General features: G+C 45.6%; 2 protein-coding genes across 5 annotated transcripts in view; one reads left to right on the forward strand and one right to left on the reverse strand.

The window, feature by feature from the left end:
• Positions 1-9,211, forward strand: part of helz (helicase with zinc finger) — a 295,601-nt gene extending 286,390 nt beyond the window's left edge. For 3 of the 4 annotated variants that reach the window (XM_070857885.1, XM_070857887.1, XM_070857886.1), the window contains exons 30-31: positions 2,846-3,098; positions 7,358-9,211. In XM_070857885.1, the coding sequence (XP_070713986.1) occupies positions 2,846-3,098; positions 7,358-7,695 (591 nt within the window). In that variant the 3' untranslated portion in view covers positions 7,696-9,211. The remainder of the gene's footprint in view (positions 1-2,845; positions 3,099-7,357) is intronic. The other variant, XM_070857888.1, reaches the window with a different exon arrangement.
• A 7,022-nt stretch (positions 9,212-16,233) lies between these two features.
• The window catches only part of LOC139226833 (voltage-dependent calcium channel gamma-1 subunit-like), a 40,819-nt gene continuing 31,579 nt past the window's right edge, over positions 16,234-25,473 (reverse strand). The window contains exons 2-4 of the mRNA XM_070857889.1: positions 24,966-25,040; positions 21,712-21,849; positions 16,234-18,352 (exon numbers count right to left, since the gene is read on the reverse strand). Coding sequence (XP_070713990.1) covers positions 18,126-18,352; positions 21,712-21,849; positions 24,966-25,040 — 440 coding nt within the window. The 3' untranslated portion in view covers positions 16,234-18,125. The remainder of the gene's footprint in view (positions 18,353-21,711; positions 21,850-24,965; positions 25,041-25,473) is intronic.

Here is a 25,473-nt window from a genome sequence, read left to right on the forward strand (position 1 = left end):
TCGCATGCCTGACACAAGACTCCCAAAGCAAGCGCTTTACTCTGAACTCCTACACAGCAAGCGAGCCCCAGGTGGGCAGAGGAAACGTTTCAAGGACACCCTCAAAGCCTCCTTGATAAAGTGCAACATCCCCACCGACACCTGGGAGTCCATGGCCAAAGACCACCCTAAGTGGAGGAAGAGTTTCCGGGAGGGCGCTGAGCACCTCGAGTCTCATCGCCGAGAGCATACAGAAATCAAGCGCAGGCAGCGGAAGGAGCGTGCGGCAAACCAGACTCCCCACCCATCCTTTCCTCCACCTGTGACAGAGACTGTAATTCCCATATTGGACTGTATTCCCATACAGTCACCTGAGAACTCACTTTTAGAGTGGAAGCAAGTCTTCCTCGATTTCGAGGGACTGCCTATGACGATTAGTCAGTGGCTCCATTAAGCACAATTAAGGTGCTGTTGTTTTAACACTGTTGTATTTTGAGATTTCCTTTTTTTAACTCAATTTTTGGGTCCTTGCGTAAATGTTAATCTGGAGACTGAGATCAGGGAGTGCGGATAAAGGCTGTAACCTAATTGGGTTCAAGTAACCTTGTTGGCCTGCGTTACACAATCAGATAATGGCCTTCAATTGTGATGGCATGCTTAAGGATCCATTTTTTAAATAAAAGTGACAACCGTTTCTCAGCGTTGCCTGCAGTCTCCTGTGCTGTGACATTCACAAAAGAATATCGGCTCCCTTTCTGTCATCACTGCTGTTATGTTGCTGGAGAGTACATTGGAATAGATTGCAGGAAGCTTGTGTACAGGAGATAGATGGCTAGCAGCATTTGGAGAGCTGTAATTCACTCATGCAGCTCAAATGACTGCAAAACGAACTTCGTGAATGTCAACAGAACCCCAAGACTGAACTACAGGCCAGCTAGTTGCTGTTAATGTCATGTGTGTATTGCATTGTTCTGTTAATTCAAAGTGCTGCAGGCGAGTTAAACCTGCCGTAACGTAATTGAAATGAGTGTTAGCCGTGGCTCTGTGGGAGAGACTTGAGCACATATTCTAGGCTGACAATTCATGTAAGGGAGTGCTGCACTGTGGGAGGTGCCCTCTGTAAGAGGAGACGTTAAACCGAGGACTCTTCTGCTCTCAGGTGGACGTAAACGATTCCGTGACATTGTTCGAAGAAGAGCAGGGGAGTTATCCCCAGTGTCCTGGCCAATATTTATCCCTCAGTCAATATCACTAAAGCAGATTATCTGGTCACTACCACATTGCTGTTTGTGGGAGCTTGCTATGTGCAAATTGACTGCCACATTTCCTGCATTACAACAGTGACTACACTCCAAAAAGTACTTCATTGGCTGTAAAGTGCTGTGGGATGGCCTGAGGCCGTGAAAGGCAATATACAAATACAGGTCCTCTTTTAACTGACAAGCCAATGGAATAAGATGTTATCGCATGATATAAATTACAAGGTTTGAAGGAGTTCCAAATATCCTGCAATAATTGTGCACAATGTAAGAATGCAGAGCCTCATACAACTGTGTCAGTGTTTATATAAGTGATTTGGTTTCTAACCCTACATGGGTTATAAGTAGGGGACATCCGATAGTCAGATTCAATGTTGACTTCCACACAATGTGTTTTCTTTCTGTAAATTCAGGCACTGTTTCAGATGTCTGTTACTTTGCTCCCGTTTTCAGCGACCCTAGGCAAAAGACTCTTCAACGAGTCTACACGTACAGCCCATCGTTCTTTGACAATTCTTTCTCTCTTTAAAATTTATGCCACCAGGAAACCGATTGCCCACTTGGCTGGGTACATTTGTTGGATAAATATCACATCCAACATTCAACACTTGCTTAATTTATGCTGTAGAATTAATTGCCCCTTGCTAAGTGCTAGTATAAAAAAAACCTGTGGGATTAAAGTGCTTTCAGAATCAAATAAACCTTTATTTAGCTGTGCACTGCTCTGCCCATGCAACAATAAAGCTCGTGCTCTATAAATATGCTGTAAATGTCAATTGTTCAGGAGATGATTTGTGATATTTACTCAACACATGTATGCAAACAAGTAACTCAAGCAGTCTGTATTCTTGTGGCATTGAAGAGTTACAATTATTTTTTTGAATGTAAGATTGAGTGTGTGATGTTGTCCAGCTTACTGTATCTTGAACATTTCAACAGTGGTTGAGTTACTGCTGAAATTGAGGAAAGGGAAGAAAATAGTTGTGTGTGGAACTTCTGTTCAGCAGTCAGTTTAATGACTTAGAAACAAAGCTGGTTTTGTTCTCAAACTTTATTTTTGTGAGTAAGTTTAACCCCACTCTTTTTCCCCCCTCCTTTTACTTTGTATTTATTCCCTTTTTTTTCCATTGGGCTTGCTTGCAGCTTGGAGTTTGGGGCAAGCCTGCCCTCACGATGCGCCATTGCCCCCCTGTGGCGGGATGCCAGGAGACTCCCGAGCCCACTGGCTCTTCCTTTCTGGGAGGCATCACAGTCTCTCTTCACACCTGCCCATCCAATCCACCCCGCATTGGGATCTGAGCAGAGCAAGGCTCCATCCCGTGCTCCGAGACCTTCGACTGATTTTTACTGCTGGATCCCACTTTAATTAATGAAAGCAGTCAGCGGCTACGTGGCAAATGATTTGCCTAGTGGAGCAGACACAAGGATTTTAACTGGGGGGGCGTTTTGGAACATCATCTTAGAAATTCAAAATATTTACTAAGCTTAAGGGTTATTTTGATTTTAGCAAAAAGCACATGCAGTAAAGTTTTTATCATGTAGCAGATGGAGGGGCATCCTACTGAACACTAAGCACAATTCTCCCCTTGTTACACTTTCCCAAACAGTATGAAGCCAGAGGACCAGGAAGGCCTTTGTACCAAAGAAGAATTTCAGCCAGTTCTGTTCAAGCGTTTCCTGAAGATTCTAGCAATCCGCAAGGCAATCTTAGTCAGTGTAAGGAACTTCAAGACCACAGCAACCATTCTTCATACAATTACACGTCTCCAGAGATGTGGGTGAACGCCAACTCTTCGGCTGCCCTCCAGAACATTCTGTGCAATGGATCCAACCGAGCGGTGGCACCACGGGACCTTTTAGGTATAGTAGCTTGATGTTTGTGTTTTGGAGTGTTCCGTGTGCTAACCCGACCATCTAAGAGCTAAGTGCTTGTTCCCCATCCCCTTGCACCCATCCCAATGGAAAAGGACTCTGGTTGATCTGGGACACTGTTTGTTGCATGCCTCGCCAAAGCTGAGTTCAAGAAACCAAGTGGATTTGCGTGCGTGATCTTCACTTGCGTTTCCAACAAGACCTCTTATTGTGCCTGATACATGCGACCTCTTGGTTGGGTGATGCTGAGCAATAGCGTGCCACAGAGCAGGGACAGGCACAAGTCCACGTCCCAGTCTGCTCAGTTCCTGGTCCAAGTCATGTCGAGCGGGGAGGCACAGGGCGGAAATTGTGATATTTTGTTAGGCAAGGTTATTAAGGGATATGGAACTAAGGCGGGTAAATGGAGTTAAGACACAGAACAGCAGTGATATGATTGAATGGTGGACCAGGCTTGGGAACCAGAATGGGCCTACTCCTGTTCCTATGTTTCTATGTGGTGTCTCCCAGTCAAAAGGGTCTGGAGGTAAAATCATATTGGCGGAGTTGTGCTCGAGTGGTTATTCCCAGTGACGGGCTGCAGGGCCCATTGGTGTGAATGGTGACAGTGCACGCAGCACATGGTGCTGTGCTGTAGGCTGCACACATCATACAGTGGAGACCAAGAAAATGGAAGTAAGGTAAGGAACTATTCGGATGAAACATTTTAGGTTTTAAAAAGCTGTCTATTGATCAGCAAAGTTGACTTCATTGAGTGTGTTCTCAGGTTTGCGGTAATTACAATGGGGTTGTGATCCTTCATTGTTAATTCAGGCTTCTTTGCGCTGCATTATTAACATTTTATAGGTCAGCTCATAAACAGAAGGCTTTGTAAATTTGGAATGAGCTGTAAGAACTTTGGGGGGAAATATCACAGTCTGGTAATTCCGACAGGAAAAACTGACAATCTGAAGTTTAATTGAATCTGCTGTCCTGTATATCAAAAACCCATGCTCAGAAATGTCTGGGAAAAATTTTATTGAAGTGATTTAGCTAGAAGCTATTCACAATAGACCGAGAGCAGAGAATAGAGGCTGCCTCCCTCAGAGAATGCAATGAACTGGGAAATCTACAGAGCCATTTAATTATGTCCAACAAATAATCTGTGCGTTTCTGCAGACACTAAATGTAATATATGCTTTTTGTAATCAATGGCATTTCAATTTAAAATATTACATATAAACAATTCAGTAATGCCTCCAAATCAACAAAGAAATTAAATGCATGAATATTGAGGGCAAATTATTTTGAAGGTAGTAAATGTCTTAAAATCTGAGCGATATCTTACAAGATTTTGAAAATATAATCAGGATGGCATGTTTGCTGTGGGCATATATTCTAATATTAAATATTAATCAAATATCAAAAGCTGGATAATAAAATGCGGATTAGTCACTTCCCATTACCTTGAATCAATGTTTATTTTTGGTAAACGGGAAGAAATTGCGGTGAGGGTTATCTTGCAGCTCGGCGTGGGTTATCAGGGCTCGGTCATGGAACACATTCCTGCTTTATATAAACTGGAGCGTGGGCGGCATTCAGAGAGTTCAGCTCCGCTTCTCCTGCGGTGTGAGAGAGTTGGAGGAGATGAAGTGGATCTGGGATGGATGGTACACAATGCATTAGCGCCCTGCCCCTGTAATACTGGAGCCTCGGTTTTGAGCCCTAGGATAGAGTGCGGGAATTAAAATCTTCAAGCTGACAACTATGAAGTCAGCTTGGAAGCAATCTGCCCACTTCGAAGTGGGTGAGAGTCGATTGCATAACTACCCATGGTTTGACACCAATGTGGCATTAAGCTGACAGTCTTAATTAGATCGCAAGAGTGAGTGTTACAGAACATGGAAATGACACAGTCCACAGTCGGGAGTGCTGTTCTGAGTCAGTTGGGTATGAAGGTTGGTGACTCATACCACCAATCCTCCAGTACTTTGCGAAAACGAGCACCTTTCCACGTGAACCCAAACACGCTGTTTGACCGTGGGGTGAGGAGGTCACAGTTGTGCCCAACCCTGCCCTTGCTCCAACACCCAGTCTTCACCACCCACCCCCCACACCTCAGCAGAGGGACACGGAAACCATGTCTACTGACTCCACCACTGCACTGAGATTGATTAGTTAAGCACCGATCTGAGGAATCACACGGGGATTGAGAATCACAGTGCCGTACCATACGGTGCAGTGCTATAGGAGGAACTCTGCTGTCTTCTCCGTCCTTTCCTGTGAATATTCTCTCCGTGTCTAATAGCTATGTTGGTTTTTGTTGCTCTGTCCTGCTTCCTATCTTTAAATTAAGGAATCCTTTTCCACACATTTTTCCCCAGCGGTGTAGGTAGCATGTTCCCAGGCCCATGATGCTTTCTGACCACAAGATAGGTGTTGTGTATGCATGCCTGTTTACTGTGTGATGTCTGTAACACTGTTATGCAACACTGAATGTACCCTTGCACTACGCACCTTGCCTGTACATCAGAGGGTGCTGCTGTTGCTGGAGACCTAGGGGTTGCCTGCACACGGCAGGTAACCCAGTATAAAAGGGAACTCGCAGCTTGTTGTCGTCACTCAGGAGCTGCAAATAAAGGACGACAGGTCAACACAGTTTAAGTATCATACCCTGCCTCGTGGAGTCATTACATACACTGTAATAGGCAGTTCACAGGAGTAGCCACGGGTGCCTCATCCTGTCTGTGCCGGTATTTGGGCGACTTGCAGGTGACCCTGTCATATATCGCTCCCTTGCGCAGCACATTACATCACTGGTGTCATACCCCTGCTTAAAAACATTCTTAAACTGTTCTGTGAAACATCGACACCCACATCCTTTATTGCCCCCAAGTTTCTTCAGGTTCTGACTCATTGCAGTCTGCACAGACTGGCAGCATTCTGGCACCTTGCCCAAGAGACCATTCTTCAGGTACGAACCGCGAAGGCACCTGTGTCCAGACTCTTTGGGGGAAGAGAGCTGGACCCAGTGCTTGCCCGACATTCGCAAGCAGTGATGGGCCTGGATCAGTCACAGGGACCCTGACTGATAAAAGGGCAGCTGTTGTGGCGCTATTGCTCTCCTGACTAGTATCAGCTAACCCAGCACAGGCATGGGATCCAGCCTGCACTTTCCCCAAGTGTGTCTATATCAGTTCCACACCATGTAATATGCATTTCTTTGACAGCACCTCCCAAACCCACGACCGCTACCACCTAGAAGGACAAGGGCAGCAGGCGCATGGGAGCACCACCACCTGCAAGTTCCTCTCCAAGTCACACACCATCCTGACTTGGAAATATATCTCCGTTCCTTCATAGTTGTTGTATCAAAATCCTGTAACTCCCTCCCTCACAGCACTGTGGGAGTACCTTCGCCACACGGACTGCACCACCACCTTCTCAAGGGGCAATTAGGGATGGGCAATAAATGCCGGCCTTACCAGCGATACCCACATCCCGAGAACGAATAAAAAAACAAATTACTGACTTAAACTATCGGGGAAGCTGACCTTGAATCTGATTTTTTTTTTTCTCGCCAGACTTGCCAATTTACTCGTGACCAGATTACCAACCTCAATACTCCTGGTAACCTGTCCACAAGATCCAGCACAAAGAGAGGAGACCACCCAGATAATCAGAATTTTATTTTTTGGAATAGTCATCATCATCATCATGGGCAGTCCCTCAAAACGAGGATGACTTGCTTCCATGTCAAAAAGGGATGAGTTCACAGGTGTTTCAATGAAGGATTTAATATTCCACGTCCCGAACTACATCCTGAAGGGTGGAAGATGCCTGTGCTTGGATTTTTTTAATGTGGGGAGGCTGTTGCACACCAGCCACCACACGGGTTTGACAGAGCTAGGTCTTTATCTGGGGGCAAGGGTTAACCAAGACGACTGGAGACCAGCTCTGCTGCATGGACCTAGTGCGCACACATATTACAGTGTGGGCCATCCCGTGCTGCCCCTGGGCCCCTGGCCCCGAACTTGCGACTCTCCTGGGCCCCATCACATCCCTCCACAGTCTCTCGCCACTCCTGCTGTATCTGCCCACGCTCCAATCACTGACCTAGAATAGACGTTTCACAGTTGTGGTGGTTGGAGTGAGTCCCGCTCGTTGAGGGCTGGCTTTCTCAGCACCCTCTCTGTCGCTCTGCCTAAATCCTTTTCACCCCCTTGACGTTTACCTGTTTTGTTTTGTTTTGTTTTGTTTTGTTGCAGCAGCAGTTCAGTCCAAGAACCTCAGACCCGCGGAGGAGCACCTGAAGCCGGAGAATGTATCTCAGCTGTCGGCGAACTCGTTCAACTACAACGTGCTCCAGCACCTGGGGCAGTTTCCGCCGCTCCTGTCCAACAGCCAGATCGCAGAGTCGGGCAGCCAGCAGAAAGCCAGTGGAAACAAACCAGTCATGTCGTACGCCAACGCATTACGGGCTCCGCCAAAGCCGAAACCTCCGCCTGAGCCCGCAAAGAAAAATGGCGACCCGCTGTCTTTGTTTCAGGAACTCAGCATAGGCAGTTCATCAGGTAGCAATGGGTATTACTCTTATTTCAAATAAAAAAAATATATTGTTGCTTTTTAGATTTTAAAATGAGTCAGAACAGTCAGAAATATAGTTTGTTAAAAATATTTAGCAACTCTGTGACAAAACTTCCTGGAATAATTTTTTTTTGTTTTGTTTTATTTTGGCGGAAGGGTCTCATCCTGTGTATATTTTACATTACTTTATGTACTTTGTAGTTGATCATAGATTCCTAAATTCAACCTTATTTCTTTCAACAACAAAAAAAAAACCCAAAAAAATCTTTGATATGCATAGGTAAATCTTGTATCAGCTCAGAAAAAAAAAATGAAAAAAAAAGTTTTTAAGCAGAGCATTAATTTTCGAGCCACTTTTTAAGAATACTTCGCTGACATACAGTAGCATTCAGTGCCGCGGTCAGCTTACGGGAGGACGAGGACAACAAAACGCGTTTCATTTCAAGCAAAGTTTCTTAAAAAATGTTCCTTGCATTCTGAAACATTTTGATCAACTGAAAGATATTACTCTCTGTAAAGTGTTATTGTAAACAAACTGCTTTTAACTTAAAAAAATAGGATATATATTTGCATAAACATACACACATGTATATTAAAATTCAGTTTAGACACAAAGCTTTTACTTTTAAAAAAAAAAAGAGGCAGAAATCACTGCAGAAGACATAAGCACACCTTCATCACACATGCTCTGCTTTTTATTTCAATTTTCTGGGTCAAGCTGACAGCTTTGCTCGTTGTTTTACTGTTAATTTGATAGATTTTTTTTAAATGAATCATGATGAAATAAATCTAGATATGCTGGTGCTTAGTAGATTATTAACTTTAAAAAAAAAAGTGTGAATTTAGTTTAAAAAAAAAAGAAAAAGTACTTGTTTGGTTTCACTATGCATGTGTAAATGTTTTTAAATCTGGCTTTTTTTTTCTTTGAAGGGTTACATGACAGTGTAGACCTTCATAGCTTTTTTTTGTAGTTTTAATTTTGGTACATTATTTGATGTTTACATTAAAATGTGATGACCTACAACGAAATTCTAATATTCTAACTTTTTTTTGTTTTATTTTTGGAAATACAATTACAGAGTGACATCACTTTTTTTTGCGTGTTTCTGTTCAAAACATTTCTTTCCCCCCCCCCCCCTCCCCTCCCCGCCTTGCCCCACACACACACACAAATATGATTAAACATGGCTATCAGCGTTTTACCAGCTATCGATGAGCGTGTGCTACTTGAAATATGTTCCTCTGTGCTTTTAACCTTACAAATACATCCATGGGTTTTGGTTCATTGCAGTTTTACTTCCCTGGTTCCTTCGAAGTTTGTTTTCACTTGTATCTGTCCTGATAGTGGTTGGGTGGCATTTTTAATTCAGGTGTTTTCTCCTCTCTTCCCTACCCCTCCTTTCCCTCCCCCCAACTTCTAATACTTTTTGTTTTGTTACTCTGGGCATTGCAATAGCTGCTGCAGTCAGGAAATGTGTAACAGTTTCCATCTGCTTTTATTTTCTTTTGTTCAGTATTAAAGTATTTAAATTGGATTTTTTTTTTGTCTGCCTTTTTCTGTAGAATTGTTTGAAGCACACTGCACATGTACACACGTGCCCGCAGCTGTCTCTAACCAGCGTGGCTATGCATCAGGCTCTACCGCACAGGGTGGCATTCAATGCGGGGGGTTCGAGCTTGTTGTGTCCGTGGGTGTTAGAAGTATCCACCATGGAGTCTAGAGAGCTGCGTACAAGTTTCGATCCGTGTTTCTATACATCCGAGCTCGCTGATACTAACAGATTTATTCTGATTCAGGATTTATCCATCGATCAGGCAACAAGTCACGAGCAGTCCTTTCCAAACATGCAGGCACACGAAATTCAAACAGAACAAATCATCAATAAGAAATATTTTAGCCCAAATGCAACCGAGTTGCCTTGGCTTCCTGAGCCAGGTGTAGCCGACAGGCCACAGTTTGGACTCCCTGGATCTTACGTGATCCAGCTCCCTTTGTACTCTGCAGCTGTCTTAAACCATTCCACACAGTTTTACAGTGGTCAGTCTCATTTGACAAAGAATTGCATTAATTTGTCAAAACTATTAATGAAAAAGTACTGGGGTGTTGCACTGTATTTTAAACTGATCCACTGCAACAGAAGACATTCTTAACCTGAACTATTGCATCAGGGGTGCGTGGCCATTTTATTTTGCATTTCAATTTTTTATTTTTTTATTGGGTTGTTTGGGCACTGTTCTCCCATCCGAGGCGACAAATAGCCTGCTGTTGAGTATAAGGTGCAGCCCTGAGCTGGCTCACTCCCTGGTCTTTTTCTCTTCAACTCCCTCCTTCCATTGTGGGGGAGGGGCATGTCCAGCAAGACAACTCGAGTTTGTTCAAGAGCTCACTCTGTAAGCACCACAGTGGCTTAATGCTCATGTTTGACTTTGCCTCTTGCGAGCATAGAACAACGAAAGGGCCATTCAGCTGACTGAATCATCACTTTAGACAACGGGCATTTTGTAGTTCCCAAAAACATGCAGAAGTGAAGTGAGATTTTAACCCATGATCACTTTCCTCTTTCAGGTCAAGAAATACTTATCCCATCCTTTTAGTTGCCACCAGGCAAGTCAAAACTCTTGCAGAGCAGCAGGATACAAAATTGGGGAGAAATTGGTGCAGGGCCCAAAGCCCCAGGTCCTTGCCTACACAGAACCAGTGAGCTTAAATCTCTCAGCCTGATTGTGTTTGTTGTTCTGCTGTATCAAGACTACGAGGACGAGAGAGGTGTTGGATCAACTCCGTGAGCTAGTTACGCAGTTCGCCCCTGCAGCAACGTTTTCATCAGCAGATAAAGTCACCCTCACTCACGGGATGTGGGCGTCGATAGCAAGGCCGGCATTTATTTCACATCCCTAGTTTCCCTTGAGAAGGTGGTGGTGAACCGCGGCAGTCTTTATCCTGCAGTGCTGACTTTGTCTGAGGCCATTTCAGAGTCAACCACATTGCTGTGGGTCTAGAGTCACAGATAAGCCAGAGCGGGTAAGGACGGCAGATTTCCTTCCCAAAAGGAAATTAGTGAATCAGTTGGGTTTTTCCGACAATCCTGCAGTTACATGGTCACTATTCCAAATTTATTAATTGAATTTAAATTTCCCAGATGCCGTAGTGGGATTTGAACCCCTATCTCTGGATTACTGGTCCAGTAACATAACCACTCTGCTATCGTACCCGATAGGCGTGAGAGATCACTCCAGTGTAAAGGGAGTGGTCTTTGGCTCAAAGCATGAGAGAAATAACTTTGGGAAATCCTCTCCAAGCTCATCGCCTATTCGCTATACACCTTTGTACTTGCGGGTCTTTGATAACCTGCAGGGGCCAGGAATTACTGAATGTAGAGGTCTTGATTCCTGAACAATCGAGGACAATGAAACACCCAGATCTGCTCAGTGACTCCCTTTAGATGGAAATCCTTGGGAGAAAATATCCCCTTCTGGTTTGTGAAAGGGGGTCTGTAGCTCCTGCTTGTCCACGGATATGTAAGGCCTCTATTTTGAACTTTTGGCCACTTTGTCCATAACTCTTGTTTTCCTGAAGGCTGTGACGTTCTTGGCCCTTGGGTTTCTGCCAGTCACTTTCCCGTCACTCCTTCCCCAAGAAATATTTCCCAGAGTTGAGTGTTGTGCAGTAAAATAAATAAAAGGTGGATGCAAAATCAAGTTGGTGCCAGCTTCTGTCCACTGTTTGGTTCTGTTCACACAGTGCATTGGTGCTACATTGTCGGATGGTGATGTGCTAAGTGTAAGGAGCCCCCCCCAGCATCAAGTTTGGAAATCTTGGCAAGGACAACAGAATGAGGTGATGCCAATTGAAAACCTTGTTCTTCAATTCTGCCATTTTCCTAACCCCCAAAAAGGGGGAAATCACATACCCTGAACCACCCTTGCACACCTCTTGGCATCTAGTGAGATTGTCAGAAACCGGATAAAAACACAAGAAATTGGAGCAGGAGTAGGCCATATGGCCCCTCAAGCCTGCTCCGTCATTTAATACGATCATGGCTGATCTGATCATGGACTCAGGTCCACTTCCCCGCCCGCTCCCCATCACCCCTTATTCCCTTAGCGGTTAAGAAACTATCTATTTCTGTCTTAAATTTATTCAATGTCCCAGCTTCCACAGCTCTCTGAGGCAGCGAATTCCACAGATTTACAACCCTCTGAGAGAAGAAATTCCTCCTCACCCTTTAAATGGGCGGCCCCTTATTCTAAGATTATGCCCCCTAGTTCTAGTCTCCCCCATCAGTGGAAACATCCTCCCTGCATCCACCTTGTCAAGCCCCCTCAATCTTACACAATTCGATAAGATTCTTATACGTTTAGACGATGGTCTGTCAGTTCTCTTAGCCAGAGAATGGTGAGAACATTACAGGATATCAACCTAAACAAAAGAGAGAGTGGATGAAATGGTTTATTTTTTTCTCTACCAATTTCCTCCCCAATGGCCCTGAAATTACCGTCTGAGGCTTCCGCGGGCAATTGCCTCCGACCTGTAACATTTCTACGGATTTACCTGGTGATCCGAAGGGAGTGTGGGATTCCAGTGGGGAGGCCTTCTCTTCCCACGCTGTAGAGCGTGCTCCCATCCTCCAGGTTCCCACGCAGACGGTGCAATCAGGTACAGTATTCCACAGCTTTCTCATTAATAGCAATGGGAACTTCGTATCTACCGGTTCACATTGCTATTAATGAGGAAAAAACACATAATAAAGAATAAAAAACACACCTCACATAATTAAAATTAGTTGAAATTAAAATTAATAAATATGAGAGAAAAAAGAATTTCCGCTTTTTTGAAAAGTTTTTTAAATTATAGTTAAAAATAAATGTAACGTAGTGGTCAGGGTTTTTAAAAATGTGTTTTCTTAATTATATTTTTGTATGTTTTTAAACTCTTACATCTGTAACAGTAGGCTATGTGCCTGCTTTTATCAGGCGCAAGAGTTTTGAGGACATTTGCCGGGCAAGATATGGGTAAATCCCGCAATCTTGCCCACGCAAATGTCCTTGCTCCTGATATGCGTTGGGTCGGAAAAGCTGGTTTTCAGCACATGCGCATTGTGTGCTGAAAGACAGCTTTTGTGATGCTTTCCCGGGTCTGTACACACTCCGTATGGACCCAGGGTGGCCGGAATTTCAGGGCCAATAACTTGCACAGCGCCTATAACGTCGTAAAAATATCCCAATGCGCTTCATGGGAGCAATATCAGTGAACACGTGACACCAAGCCACGTGAAGAGGTATTGAAGAGACCTGCATGCTTCCAACAGCGAGGCGGGAGGGAGGTCACTAAATAGAGTTCAGGGGGCCCTGAAACCGGGGTTAACATCCCCCCCCCCAACAGGGTCCAGCGACCTCGGTGCAGAGCACAGATCGAAGCTGGACCTAGCCGTCCGTATTATTCACTGAACCATCGGAAGCGCTGGGATTGTCACTTTCAATAATCTTGGCAGGCCCCTGCTTCTCTTGTGAATGCTTGTTCCCATAATGAGGGTTGTTCATGGGTTTTTCTGCTCGTTGTAAATGCTAATGGCATATCATTCCTTTCCAGCTTCATTGAAAATCTGACCGATACAAGTACAGAACGTATTTTTATTTATTGCCATTTACGGGAAATAAATTCTTAAATTAATTCTGCAGTGGTTCGTTTGCTAACATCTACATTTATCTCTTGCTTACCACTTGTATACAGTTGATCAGTTTGTTAGGCGTACTGCTTGGTGCATTACTGCGCTTAACTTTTAATGGATTTGTTTTTAAATGCTTGGTCTCCGTTTTAAATTGGTTGAAGCACAGCAAGTGCAGAGAATGAAGTCAATTCTGCCTGAGTTCTTAAAGGGGAGAAGACAGTGTAGGAATAAGTGTCTTCCCATGTAAATGTCCCCCTTAGTGGGTGCCTTTAATTTTTTTTTTTTAGAAGTTATGTGTAAAATTATATTTATAATGCCTGCAGCAGATTCCTTGCAATTTGCTGATCGGAAGATAATCATGAACGAGGAAGGCCGTTTAGCCCATCAATTCATCCCTTCAGAAAGATCCTAAACCCCACCCCGACCCCATCGTATCATCCAGGTGTTAATTGGTTCCGGGGTTTTTGCCTTCATTACAACAACAAAGTGCATTTATATAGTGCTTTTAATGTAGTAAAACATCCCAAGGTGCTTCACAGGAGCGTTATCAAACTAAAAAGCCACATGAGAGATGGAAATAGCTTTTAAGGAGCGTCTTAAAGGAGGAGAGAGGCGGAGAGGCTTGGGGATGGAATTTCACGGCTGTCGATGTCTATTCCAAGCATTCATCATTTGGTCTGAAGAACAAATTTCTGATGTCAATCCTTTTGCTAACTCTCACAATTTAATTTAACATTATATTCCAGATTTACCTTTTCCATTCCCTTGACTATGTTGTTTTACCTCGATACGATCACCTCTCCCACCACACGGGTTTCTCATGTCTTTCCTCATGGGTTCCGACTCCTGGCACCGTGGATCAGTCTTCTGATTATTCTCTGTACCCCCTCCGGCGTTTCAGTGCCTCATATTTGTTCCCTGGTGACCAGCAACACTCGAGGTGTGGCCTGTGTGCAGTTTGATCGCAATTTCCAATCGTTTTCTCCGGCACAATTCACCCAAAATCTGCCAAAGCAGCGCAAAAGATGGCGGAAGTTCGAGTGCGCCTTACGTCTGGCGCCACAAGAGTTCTCGCCATCTTTTGCACGAGTTTAAAAAAACGTTGCGCTAGAAGCCAGCCCTGCCCACAAAGCTGTCCCAGACTGAACCAGTCACTGACGAATTTCCGCCCGTTCACGGGCCTTCGAGGTGCTCTCAACATCAAGCTGCTGTTTTATTTGAGGTGGGAGGGGGGGTGGGGTGTGCAAGGACACTAATAGCCACAGATTGAAAGCTTTTAAATATAATTTTCCATTTACTAAAAGTACTGTACGCCAGTGTACGGATAAATGTTTCGGTATGGTTTCCTAAAGTGATTGTCGGTTATTTTCAATCCGTTTACTCACAGGTGGTGGACTAGACGCTGATTAAAAGTGCTTTTTTTTTTGTGATAAACACATTTTCAGCTTTATTAATGAAACTGTACCAGGTTACCACGCTTAAATATATCAAGGTACATGTTTATATGCAAAATGTTAATGTTTTATTTAAATTGTGTTCTGAAATGCAGCCCGATCGCGCTGGTTCACGGAAGATTTTATGTTTGGTGATATGCAAATGAGTTTGAGCGGAAACTTGAGCAAAAAAAAAACACTTTGCCAAACTAGCGCAATTTGTGGCCGGATCACCGATTGTGTTCAAAGGGGAAATTTTTAGCCCCATTCTGCTGTTTAGGTTTTATAGCTCAAGAGTCTGTCGCTTGTCGGTTATTCTCAATTGGTTGGACTTGCATAAGAACATAAGAAATAAGAGCAGGAGTAGGCCTTATGGCCCCTCGAGCCTGCTCCGCCATTTAGTACAATTATGGCTGATCCGATCATGGACTCCGGTCCACTTCCCTGCCTGCTCCCCATAATCTCTTATTCCCTTAGGGGTTAAGAAACTGTCTATCTCTGTCTTAAATTTATTCAATGTCCCGGCTTCCACAGCTCTCTGAGGCAGCACATTCCACAGATTTACAACCCTCTGGGACTTTGTGCAGTGTGTGTGTCTAAAGGGACAATTCTAACGCCCTCCATCGGGGGGCAGTAGCACAGCCGTCGCCGCCATATTCGCTCCTGTGTTTCCCTGGGCGGCCGAGGAACCCGCCTAAGTCGGGCACGTGGGTGCTCCGCTCAGTAAAACCTGGTCAAACGGCCCTTCGAGGGAAGTGCTCAAGCGACGGAAGTGTTCGGGTTATTTTTGCGGGGCTGGGAGTGCACCTCCGGTCTCGGCACCCCCGGTCTCTCTCTTCCCCCCCCCCCCCCCCCCATCCGCGATCTCCCCCCTCCCTGGGTCGTCCTTTTTCCCACCAGCCCAGGGCTCCTTGGCTGCATGGGGGCCACCTGTTCAAGATGTGCAGCTCAATGCACACACGCGTACACACACGCACACGTCAATAAGGGCCGTCTCAATGGGCCGCACCTCCCGCTGCAGCTCTCAGGCAACAGAAATTAAAACCCGCTCTCGGACAGGGTTGCCAACTCTGGATGTATTCCTGGAGGTTTCATCACATGACCAAATGCCGTCCCATCCATTGAAACAGCCTTTTTTTTTTACAATCCTTCTCCAATACTTTCATAACTAACAAACAGAAATGAAAATGTACACCTTTTCTATCGCCCTGGTAATTTTCCCCCTGGGTTGCTCCCAGCAGTGTCCTGGGGATGAATCTTTAATTTGTGGAGTCCCGAAAACCTCGCACTCCAAGATCTCTTTAAACTCCCCACCTATTTTAGCACCATTCATGGAGTCAGCAATGGAGGTGGGGGGGAACCTTTGTGCCGTGTACTGACTCATGTTCACAACTAGATGTTGAAGTTCTTTTTTTTTTTAAAGTCCTTAGCGATTCATTGCTTATGAAGTGCCTCTTTTGTACATTTTGTTCATTTATTTACATTTTTAAATCAAGAAATGCCAACAATTTGGTAAAGAAACTTTTTTTTTTCTAAATAACAGTTTCACGAGGATAGTAGAAGATAAAATTAAGTTATTTGTTGTTAAGACAAGGTCAGTCTGAAAATGGTCAGTGTGACCATTATATTACAATACCATAGTCACACAAATACTATCTGATAACATGCACTGGGCTTAAGTTGCTGGCTATTGTCATGCAGCCTGCTACATGCACTCCAATGTTATTGTTGGCTGGAATATTTGTGCTACACAATAATAAGGGGGCCTACATTGTTTTGACAGAGGACATGTGAGAGAAAGTGACGAGACCCGACTCTCGCTCGATCCACTGGACAGAGCTACTTCGGGGACGGGCAATAAACGCTGGCCTTGCCAGTGATGCCACATCCCTTGAATGATTTTTTTTTTTGATTTAAAAGACACCGCCCTCCACAATCACTAACGTACTGACTCCCGGGGAGGCAAAAAAACCTGGAGCCAATTTCAGGAAAAATGGAGAAATTCCTCGTCCGAGAGATTCTTTTACCTCATTCCCTTACTAAAGAAGCCTGTGTGTGTGCGTGTTTACAAAAAGGGGCTGCTGAGCAGTTAAAATGCAAATACATGCTCAGAGAACGCTCCATACTTGTAACAGTGTAGGGGGGGGGGGGGAGGAGAGAGAAAGAGAGAGAGAACTCGAATCACATCTATCAAACTAGTGTGTAAAAGTGGCGTATTATAATATAAAATAGTTCAGAGTTTAAAATCTCCTTAACATAGGCCTACAGATCCAAGATTTTTTTTTGTTGACTTTTTGTATTTGGATTATTGTAGCTATTCTCCCTGAATCAGTCAACATAAAAACATCGAAAAATATCAATAGCACACACCCAGCAGGTTTGCCAGTGGGCTGAGTTCGATATACGTGTCTGATTCCAATTTATTTATTGTTTTGTAAATAGGTTCAACCATGCTCTGCATCAAGAATATATTTTGAATATTTACAAATGTTCTACAGTAAATACTGTTGTAAATGCTTACTGGTGTTTATGTTAATACATCACAAAAAACTTGCAGCAATCTGTGTTTAAGAATTACATTTCTAGGGAAGCATAAATCTGGAGAGATAGATGTCATCGAGACTGTATGCAAAATGAGATGTACAGATCTGAATTTATTAACCTTTAAAGCCATTGAAGGTGGGGTTGTTTGAAGCTCTGGTGCTTGATCTGCAGTTGTGAGAATACAGCACACACTCAATGATCTACAACAGTGAGATCTGCTTATGTGGCCCCTTCTTCCACTGTTGTGAATCAGACAATTAATATTCAAAGAGAGTCTCACAACAGTGAGTGCTGAAAACAGTGTGGGTGATACTGCCACGAGACCGACTGTGAGGAAAGCTATCAGCACAGTACAGGCACAAAGCCTCTGATGATTCACCATTCACTGTGTCTGTTGATTCACATTCAGCGACCAAGACTGCCGCTGAAAGTAAAAAAGAAAATGTGCTGCAGGGATCGGAAAGGGTAATGTCTCGGGCATGGCAAGATTACCCTCTTTCACCGATAAACCTCCTGAACACTGGCAAGATTACCCTCTTTCACCGATAAACCTCCTGAACACTGGCATGTTCTATTTTTATTTCAGATTTCCAGCTTTCACAGTTCTCATTTTTTTTAAATAATAGGCAAAGGATGTTCATCAAACTTCTTTGTAATTTAAGTCATAGTTCTTTTTAAAATTAAAAACAAACCAGCCCTGATGATGAGCCTCCCTCAGCATTGCCATACTTTCCAAAATTCAGCACCCATATCCCTGCCTGTAAAAATGTTGTGACAGGGTGTTGATTTGCTCCTGGGTTTGTTCACTGCTCCGGTGGTGCATCCATGCACGTCTCCCATGGGTTTTGGGGCATGCGTGGCAGAGAGATCAGGAGAAGGGTGATACCACCGATGAAGAGAATCACGAAGGCCGCACAGGCACAGGCGAAGGACCAGGAGTAGTGGTACTGGATCCAAATGGTCTCTTCGCTGTCTATCATCCGTTTTACGGATTGTCGCATGACCTCCACAGAAATGATGATGCACAGGCCTGTAACAAAGTCGGGTGGAATGGGTCAATGCTGGTAGCACCAACTGTGGGCATAAGAGAACAGAATTTCACATTCATGCCTCGTTCAACTCTTGTGCCGGGCACGCAGTGGGTGCAAGGCTCACAGCACTCAGCAAATTCTCCTGTCATCTTCCAATTGTTTCATAACCTCAAATTGAGAATTGGAACCTTTACGAAGATTTTACGGAGTACTTTAGCTTCCCTTCCCAATAGCACGTCCCTCCCCACCCACACCCCCAAAAAGAAAATAAGTTTTGTCACACATCCCATAGTTTGACTCAGTGAGCAATTTATGTTGTACACAGTGACACAGCAAGACGGAGGAGAACTTTTGTTGTAAAGTGCCCTGCTCTCCTTCCCTCCAGAGCCCCTCTGGTGACATCAGTGACGAGGAGAGGCTGCCTACGTCACTGACCCACTCCATTTATTTTTAAGAGAGTCACACAGGAACAAGAGTCGGCCATTCAGCCCCTCGAGCCTGCTCCGTCATTCAATGAGATCATGACTGATCTGCGACCTAACTCCATATACCCACCATTGGTCCATATCCCTTAATACCTTTGGTTAACAGAAAGCTATCAATCTCCGGTTTAAAATTAACAATTGACCTAGCATCAATTGAAGTTTGTGGGAGAGTTCCAAACTTTTACCGCCCTTGTGTGTAGAAGTGTTTCCTAATTCCACTCCTGAAAGGTCTGGCTCTAATTTTTAGACTGTGCCCTCCAGTCCTAGAATTGCCAACCAGCGGAAATAGTTTCTCTCTATCTACCCAATCTGTTCCCATTAATATCCTGAAAAGTTTGAACAGATCATCCCTTAACCTTCTAAATTCTCGGGAATACAACCTATATAATCTCTCCTTGTAACCTAACCCTGTCTGAGATCTGACTACTAGGGGAACTGGTTCAGTTGATTACTTTTCACAAATGGGCTGATGAAATAGCTCTGAAGTCAGTGAAGTCTGAACCTGTGGGATTCATAGATCATATACACTACACCTGCTTATCTTATGTTCAATTTATAACAAACACCAGGTAATTCACTAAAGTGATCAGAGTGAGTGTTGAATGATTCACAGATTTGGTGCAACAACAAGTGAGCCACGCAGACCCTGCAAAGTGGCACTTGTACAGGGTCCGTTCCACCGAGAGTCAACACCTGCAAGGCTGCAGGGAAGGAATGAAAAGTATTGGCCCAGAATTTGCTGAACCGGGGCATCTCGCAGTGTAGCCCCGTTAGTTAGATTTGTTCGTGCACATTTAGGTTTTATTTAAAAAATAGCCCACAAAGTTGCTGGAAGCGCGAGCTGATAGTTACCTGGGTGGGACCTTGGTAAATGGCGGGACCTCGTGCGTCTCCCGAACCCAGTGTCTCCCGAACCCAGTGCGTCTCCCGAACCCAGTGTCTCCCGAACCCAGTGCGTCTCCCGAACCCAGTGCGTCTCCCGAACCCAGTGCGTCTCCCGAACCCAGTGTCTCCCGAACCCAGTGCGAATCCCGAACCCAGTGCGTCTCCCGAACCCAGTGTCTCCCGAACCCAGTGCGAATCCCGAACCCAGTGCGTCTCCCGAACCCAGTGCGTCTCCCGAACCCAGTGTCTCCCGAACCCAGTGTCTCCCGAACCCAGTGCGTCTCCCGAACCCAGTGCGTCTCAGTGCGTCTCCCGAACCCAGTGCGTCTCCCGAACCCAGTGCGTCTCCCGAACCCAGTGCGTCTCAGTGCGTCTCCCGAACCCAGTGCGTCTCCCGAACCCAGTGCGTCTCCCGAACCCAGTGCGTCTCCCGAACCCAGTGCGTCTCCCGAACCCAGTGCGTCTCCCGAACCCAGTGCGTCTCAGTGCGTCTCCCGAACCCAGTGCGTCTCCCGAACCCAGTGCGTCTCCCGAACCCAGTGCGTCTCCCGAACCCAGTGCGTCTCCCGAACCCAGTGCGTCTCCCGAACCCAGTGCGAATCCCGAACCCAGTGCGTCTCCCGAACCCAGTGCGAATCCCGAACCCAGTGTCTCCCGAACCCAGTGCGTCTCCCGAACCCAGTGCGTCTCCCGAACCCAGTGCGTCTCCCGAACCCAGTGCGTCTCCCGAACCCAGTGCGAATCCCGAACCCAGTGCGTCTCCCGAACCCAGTGCGAATCCCGAACCCAGTGCGAATCCCGAACCCAGTGCGAATCCCGAACCCAGTGCGAATCCCGAACCCAGTGCGTCTCCCGAACCCAGTGCGTCTCCCGAACCCAGTGCGAATCCCGAACCCAGTGCGTCTCCCGAACCCAGTGCGTCTCCCGAACCCAGTGTCTCCCGAACCCAGTGTCTCCCGAACCCAGTGCGTCTCCCGAACCCAGTGTCTCCCGAACCCAGTGCGTCTCCCGAACCCAGTGCGTCTCCCGAACCCATGAGATTAAAGGGTTGAGAATTAACAGAGGGAGGATGAAGTGGCGTAGGTGAACAATGTCAAATCAGGTAAAGAAAGAGAAGTAAAGAGAGGGAAAGAAATATTGGATTAAGAGTGAGAGAAAGAAAAAGAGACAGAGGGGAAAAGTAAGAAAAAATATATTTAAAATTTGACATTTTTTTAATTGCCCAACAACGATTCACTACCTGTAGGAATGAGACTCCACACTTTTAATTGTTTATTTTCTGGGCAGGACCGATTGGCTGTCACAATCAATTATCATGTCATTGAAAGTGTATGTACACTGCGAATTACTAGACCTAACTGGTGAGTTTAACGGGCCATTAACGTGCAAAAGCATCAACTTTTATCAAATTGACGGGGAGGTTGAAGGCAAGCTGCCATTTTCAAGAAGTTATCGGAGCGGCGTAATTCGCCCAGAAACTTGTGGCAATTTGCAATTTGCGGGGTGTTTTCCTCGCCACGAGTTGCTGAGTGATTTACGCATCAGTAACCGCATGTGTTTACACACCGTTTCTCAGCAAATTCTGGACCACTGAGATATTCTGGTTCCTGTTGACTTTTTCTTTCACCCCATGAAGCATGAAGAATATTTTGTCCAGGTAATCTTATCATGCAATTTGCCCAAGTGTTATCTCCATGAAAACGGGCTTTAATTTAAGGGTTAACGTTCCAGGTCGATGACCTTTCGTCAGAACTGGCAAAAGTTCAAAATGTATGGTTTTTAGGTTCCATTTTGAGCTTTTGTCAGTTCTGACGCAAGGTCACCGACCTGAAACGTTAACTCTATCTCCCTCCACAGATGCTGCCTGACCCGCTGAGATTTCCAGCATTTTCTGTTTAGATTTCAGATTCCAGCATCCGCAATATTTTGGTTTTGCTTTAATTTAAGAGGTTGTTAACTCTCTGACCACAGCACCGAGACAGACCTACCTGAGAAGAGGAAGAACATGCCAGCTGGCTTCAGGAAATAGTCCAGTCTCTTGTTGAAGGACAGCAGTGTGCAGACGGTGCCAAGCGCCATGAAGCCCACACTGATGATGGCAATGGCTGCTGCCGATATACTGTATTCTGGAGCAACGGGGGCAGAAAGACCAGGGGTTAGTTGAATGGGAAGGTGTTCGCTGGTTCACTCGCTGCCGAACTATTTGGTGTTCTCCCAGGAAGGTTGATACCGGGATACCCATCGATATGTAAAGTGGCAGCACACAGCAACAGTTTGACAATAAATCTCCCTGAAGTATAATCCCCATTTTCCGTTAGTCGGTAGAATCCGAAGATGTGGGCCTAGAATTTTGCAGAGGGGCCTCAAACAGGCGTTTTGAAAGACTTGCATTTATATAGCGCCTTTCACAACCACCGGACATCTCAAAGCATTTTACAGGCAATTAAGTACTTTTGGAGTATAGTCACTGTTGTAATGTAGCAAGCTCCCACAAACAGCAATGTGATAATGACCAGGTAATCTGTTTTAGTGATGTTGATTGAGGGATAAATATTGGCCAGGACACCGGGGATAACTCCCCTGCTCTTCAAAATAGTGCCTTGGGATCTTTTGCATCCACCTGGGAGGGCAGACTCTATTTAACATCTCATCTGAAAGATGGCATCTCCAACAGTGCAGCACTCCCTCAGTACTGCACTGGATTTTTGTGCTCCAGTCCCTGGAGTGGGACTTGAACCGACAACTTTCTGACTCAGGTGAGAGAGCTGCCCATTGAGCCACTGCTGATACTAGTTAGGCCCCATTTTGTATATACAAAGGATCTGGTGACTGTTTCAGGCGCCCTCCCTGGACGCCTATCTCTGCCTTCACCAATATGGCAGGCGACGCACTTTCGGCACGCAGTGAGCGTGTACATGCCGCTCGCCCGCCATATTGGATCCTTAGGTGCTGGTGTTGGGCCTGAAAAACGGATGGTGCACCATTGAATTTCCAGGCCATGTTCGAGTGGTGTCAATGGTGCAGCCTCTGTAGGTGAGCAAACATAATACTAGTCCTGGCGGCTAAGGGCCCTGCCCAGTACAGTACTGAGTCTTAAAGAGCAGGACAGCCCTGAGTTTAACTCTGGCCGGTGCGCTGACTTAGTTGATCTCGGCTGGAGTGGCAATATGGGCAGTGAGACTCAGGGCTTTGGGAGGGGGAAAGTTCAGCCAAGGTTCATGCTTCCTGATTCATGTTGGATACTTTCATATATGGATGTTCAGCTCAGCTCCCTCCCATTCTTACGGGTTAACATCGCTGCCTTGGCCCATACATGAGGGATAGGCTCTTGGGTAATGTATCGGGATGCTTGAAATATATTCCTGGAACCGTACCCCTAACAGATAAAGACAGCAGATGCAATACTGACATATCTATCTGATCTGTTAGGTTACAGGACAGCTCATTATCAGGCATTGCCAATCTATATGCAGCAAGTCACCAAGGATACTTCGGCAGTATCTCCCAAATCCACGACCACCACCACCTAGAGGGACGAGAGCAGCAAGGGCATGGGAACACCAGCACCTCCAAGTCATGCACCATTCTGCATTGGACTTGTATTCGCCATTCCCACATTGTCCCTGGGTCAAAATCCTGCCTAACAGCATTGTGGGAGCACCTTCACCACACGGACTGCAGCGGTTCAAGAAGGCGGCTCACCACCACCTTCCCGAGGGCAATTAGGGATGGGCAATAAATGCCGGCCTTGCCAGCGATGCCCACATCCCGAGAACGAATACATTTTAAAAAGTTTATTCAGTAACTTGCCTTACGCTCTGGAACCGATCGGTTTATTGGCTCTTTCAGGGGGAAATAATTGTGCTGGCGTGTTCTCAGACAATGTCAGCTTTGGAGTTTCTCTCTTCAACACAAACTGTTTTTTTGGTTAGTTTTTAACACCATTTGTGTGACACGTTATTCAAGGTGAGCTCGGGCAGAAGATTTTTTTTCCCTTTATAAAAGTCAGCGCGACACGTTCTGTGTGAATGAAACATTTTTTAAAGGGGCAGGATACCGATATTGGCCAGCACAGGCACGATGGGCCGAATGGTCTCCTGCACTGTATCATTCTCTGAATAAGACCGTTCTGATGTTTGCACATGGTTTTCAGTAGCGGGATCAATTCAATTTTTTTTCCCAGCAATATTATAAAATGGGCATAATGTTAATGAAAATCTTGCGCACATGAAACAGCCGGTGAGATATTCGTACTTCGTACAGACCAGAAAATGGCCTCTGGTTTGATCCTAGGTCTGTGCAGAGTTACCTGATCCCAGCCAGTCCGTGGCGTCTGTGCTGTGACTATCCGGAATACTGTGGGCCAATGAAGGATAAAGACTTCCTGCTGTCCAGAGACTGCTGCTGGGAAATTGCTCCTGGATGCCCAGTGAGCACAGGATCAGGCTCGATTGTACGTCCCTCCCGATGGAAGGGCCCTTTAGGCCAGCACAGAAGAATGCTCACTTCAGTGAGGTGGCCATAGCAGCTGTGGAGCCAAAACCTGAAACGAGCCTTCAGGGCCGGAAGGGGAAGTATTGTGGGGTGGGGGGAGGAGGAGGAGGTGGGGAGTAGGTTACAGAATAGTGAATGCATCTCGAGCCAACAGCCTCCTGTAACTCTACCACCCTTGCTGTACAGTCACATTTAGAAATTGTGGGATGAGCGGCTTGGCCTTTGAGCAGATTGGGCCGAGAGGTGATCTTATTGAAACACACAAGATTCTGAGGTGGATCGACAGGGTAGATGCTGAGAGGCTGTTTCCCCTGGGCTGGAGTGTCTAGAAATAGGGGGCACAGTCTCAGGATAAGGGTTCGGCCATTTAAGACTGAAATGAGGGGGAATTTCTTCAGTCAGAGGGTTGTGAAGCTTTGGAATTCTCTGCCCCAAAGTGCTGTGGATGCTGAATCGTTGAGTATATTCAAGACTGAGATGGATAGATTTTTGGACTCGGGGAAATCAAGGGATAGGGAGATCGGGCGAGAAAGTGGAGTTGAGGTCGAAGATCAGCCATGATCGTATTGAATGGCGGAGCAGGCTCAAGGGGCTGAATGGCCGACTCCTGTTCCTAATTCTTATGTGTGCGATGTTCAATATTCTCCATCACAACATCAGATACTCTTCAGGATAAAGGGACCTGATGGATAATGGGCTGAGTTTATCTCACAGCTGGGAATGGTCCCATAGCTCACGGGTCACTTACCCTTCTGAGTGGTAACTTGGAATACCTCTGCATCCTCTCCTGTCGTGAAGTGCTTGAAATACGTGCAGTTATATTCTGAACAAAAGAAAAATAGTAGAAATGAGCAAAGTGAATGGCCACTGGGACATCTTTATGGTTCAGTTTGTTTGGAACAAGCACCGTGGCTGCAGTGTGTACCATCGACGAGATGCACTGCAGCAACTCGCCAAGGCCTCTTCAGCACCTCCCAAACCGCCGAGAAGGACAAGGGCAGCAGGCGCATGGGAACACCACCACCTCCAAGTTCCCCTCCAAGTCGCACACCATCCTGACTTGGAAATATATCGGCCGTTCCTTCATCGTCGACGGATTAAAATCCTGGAACTCCCTCCCTAACAGCACTGTGGGAGAACCTTCACCACACGGACTGCAACGGTTCAAGGTGACGGCTCACCACCACCTTCTCACGGGTAATAAATGCCGGCCTTGCCAGCGACATCCACATCCTGTGAATGAATAATAATCAAAA

The sequence above is a fragment of the Pristiophorus japonicus genome, chromosome 16, assembly GCF_044704955.1.
Source record: "Pristiophorus japonicus isolate sPriJap1 chromosome 16, sPriJap1.hap1, whole genome shotgun sequence".
Classification (NCBI taxonomy): domain Eukaryota; kingdom Metazoa; phylum Chordata; class Chondrichthyes; family Pristiophoridae; genus Pristiophorus; species Pristiophorus japonicus.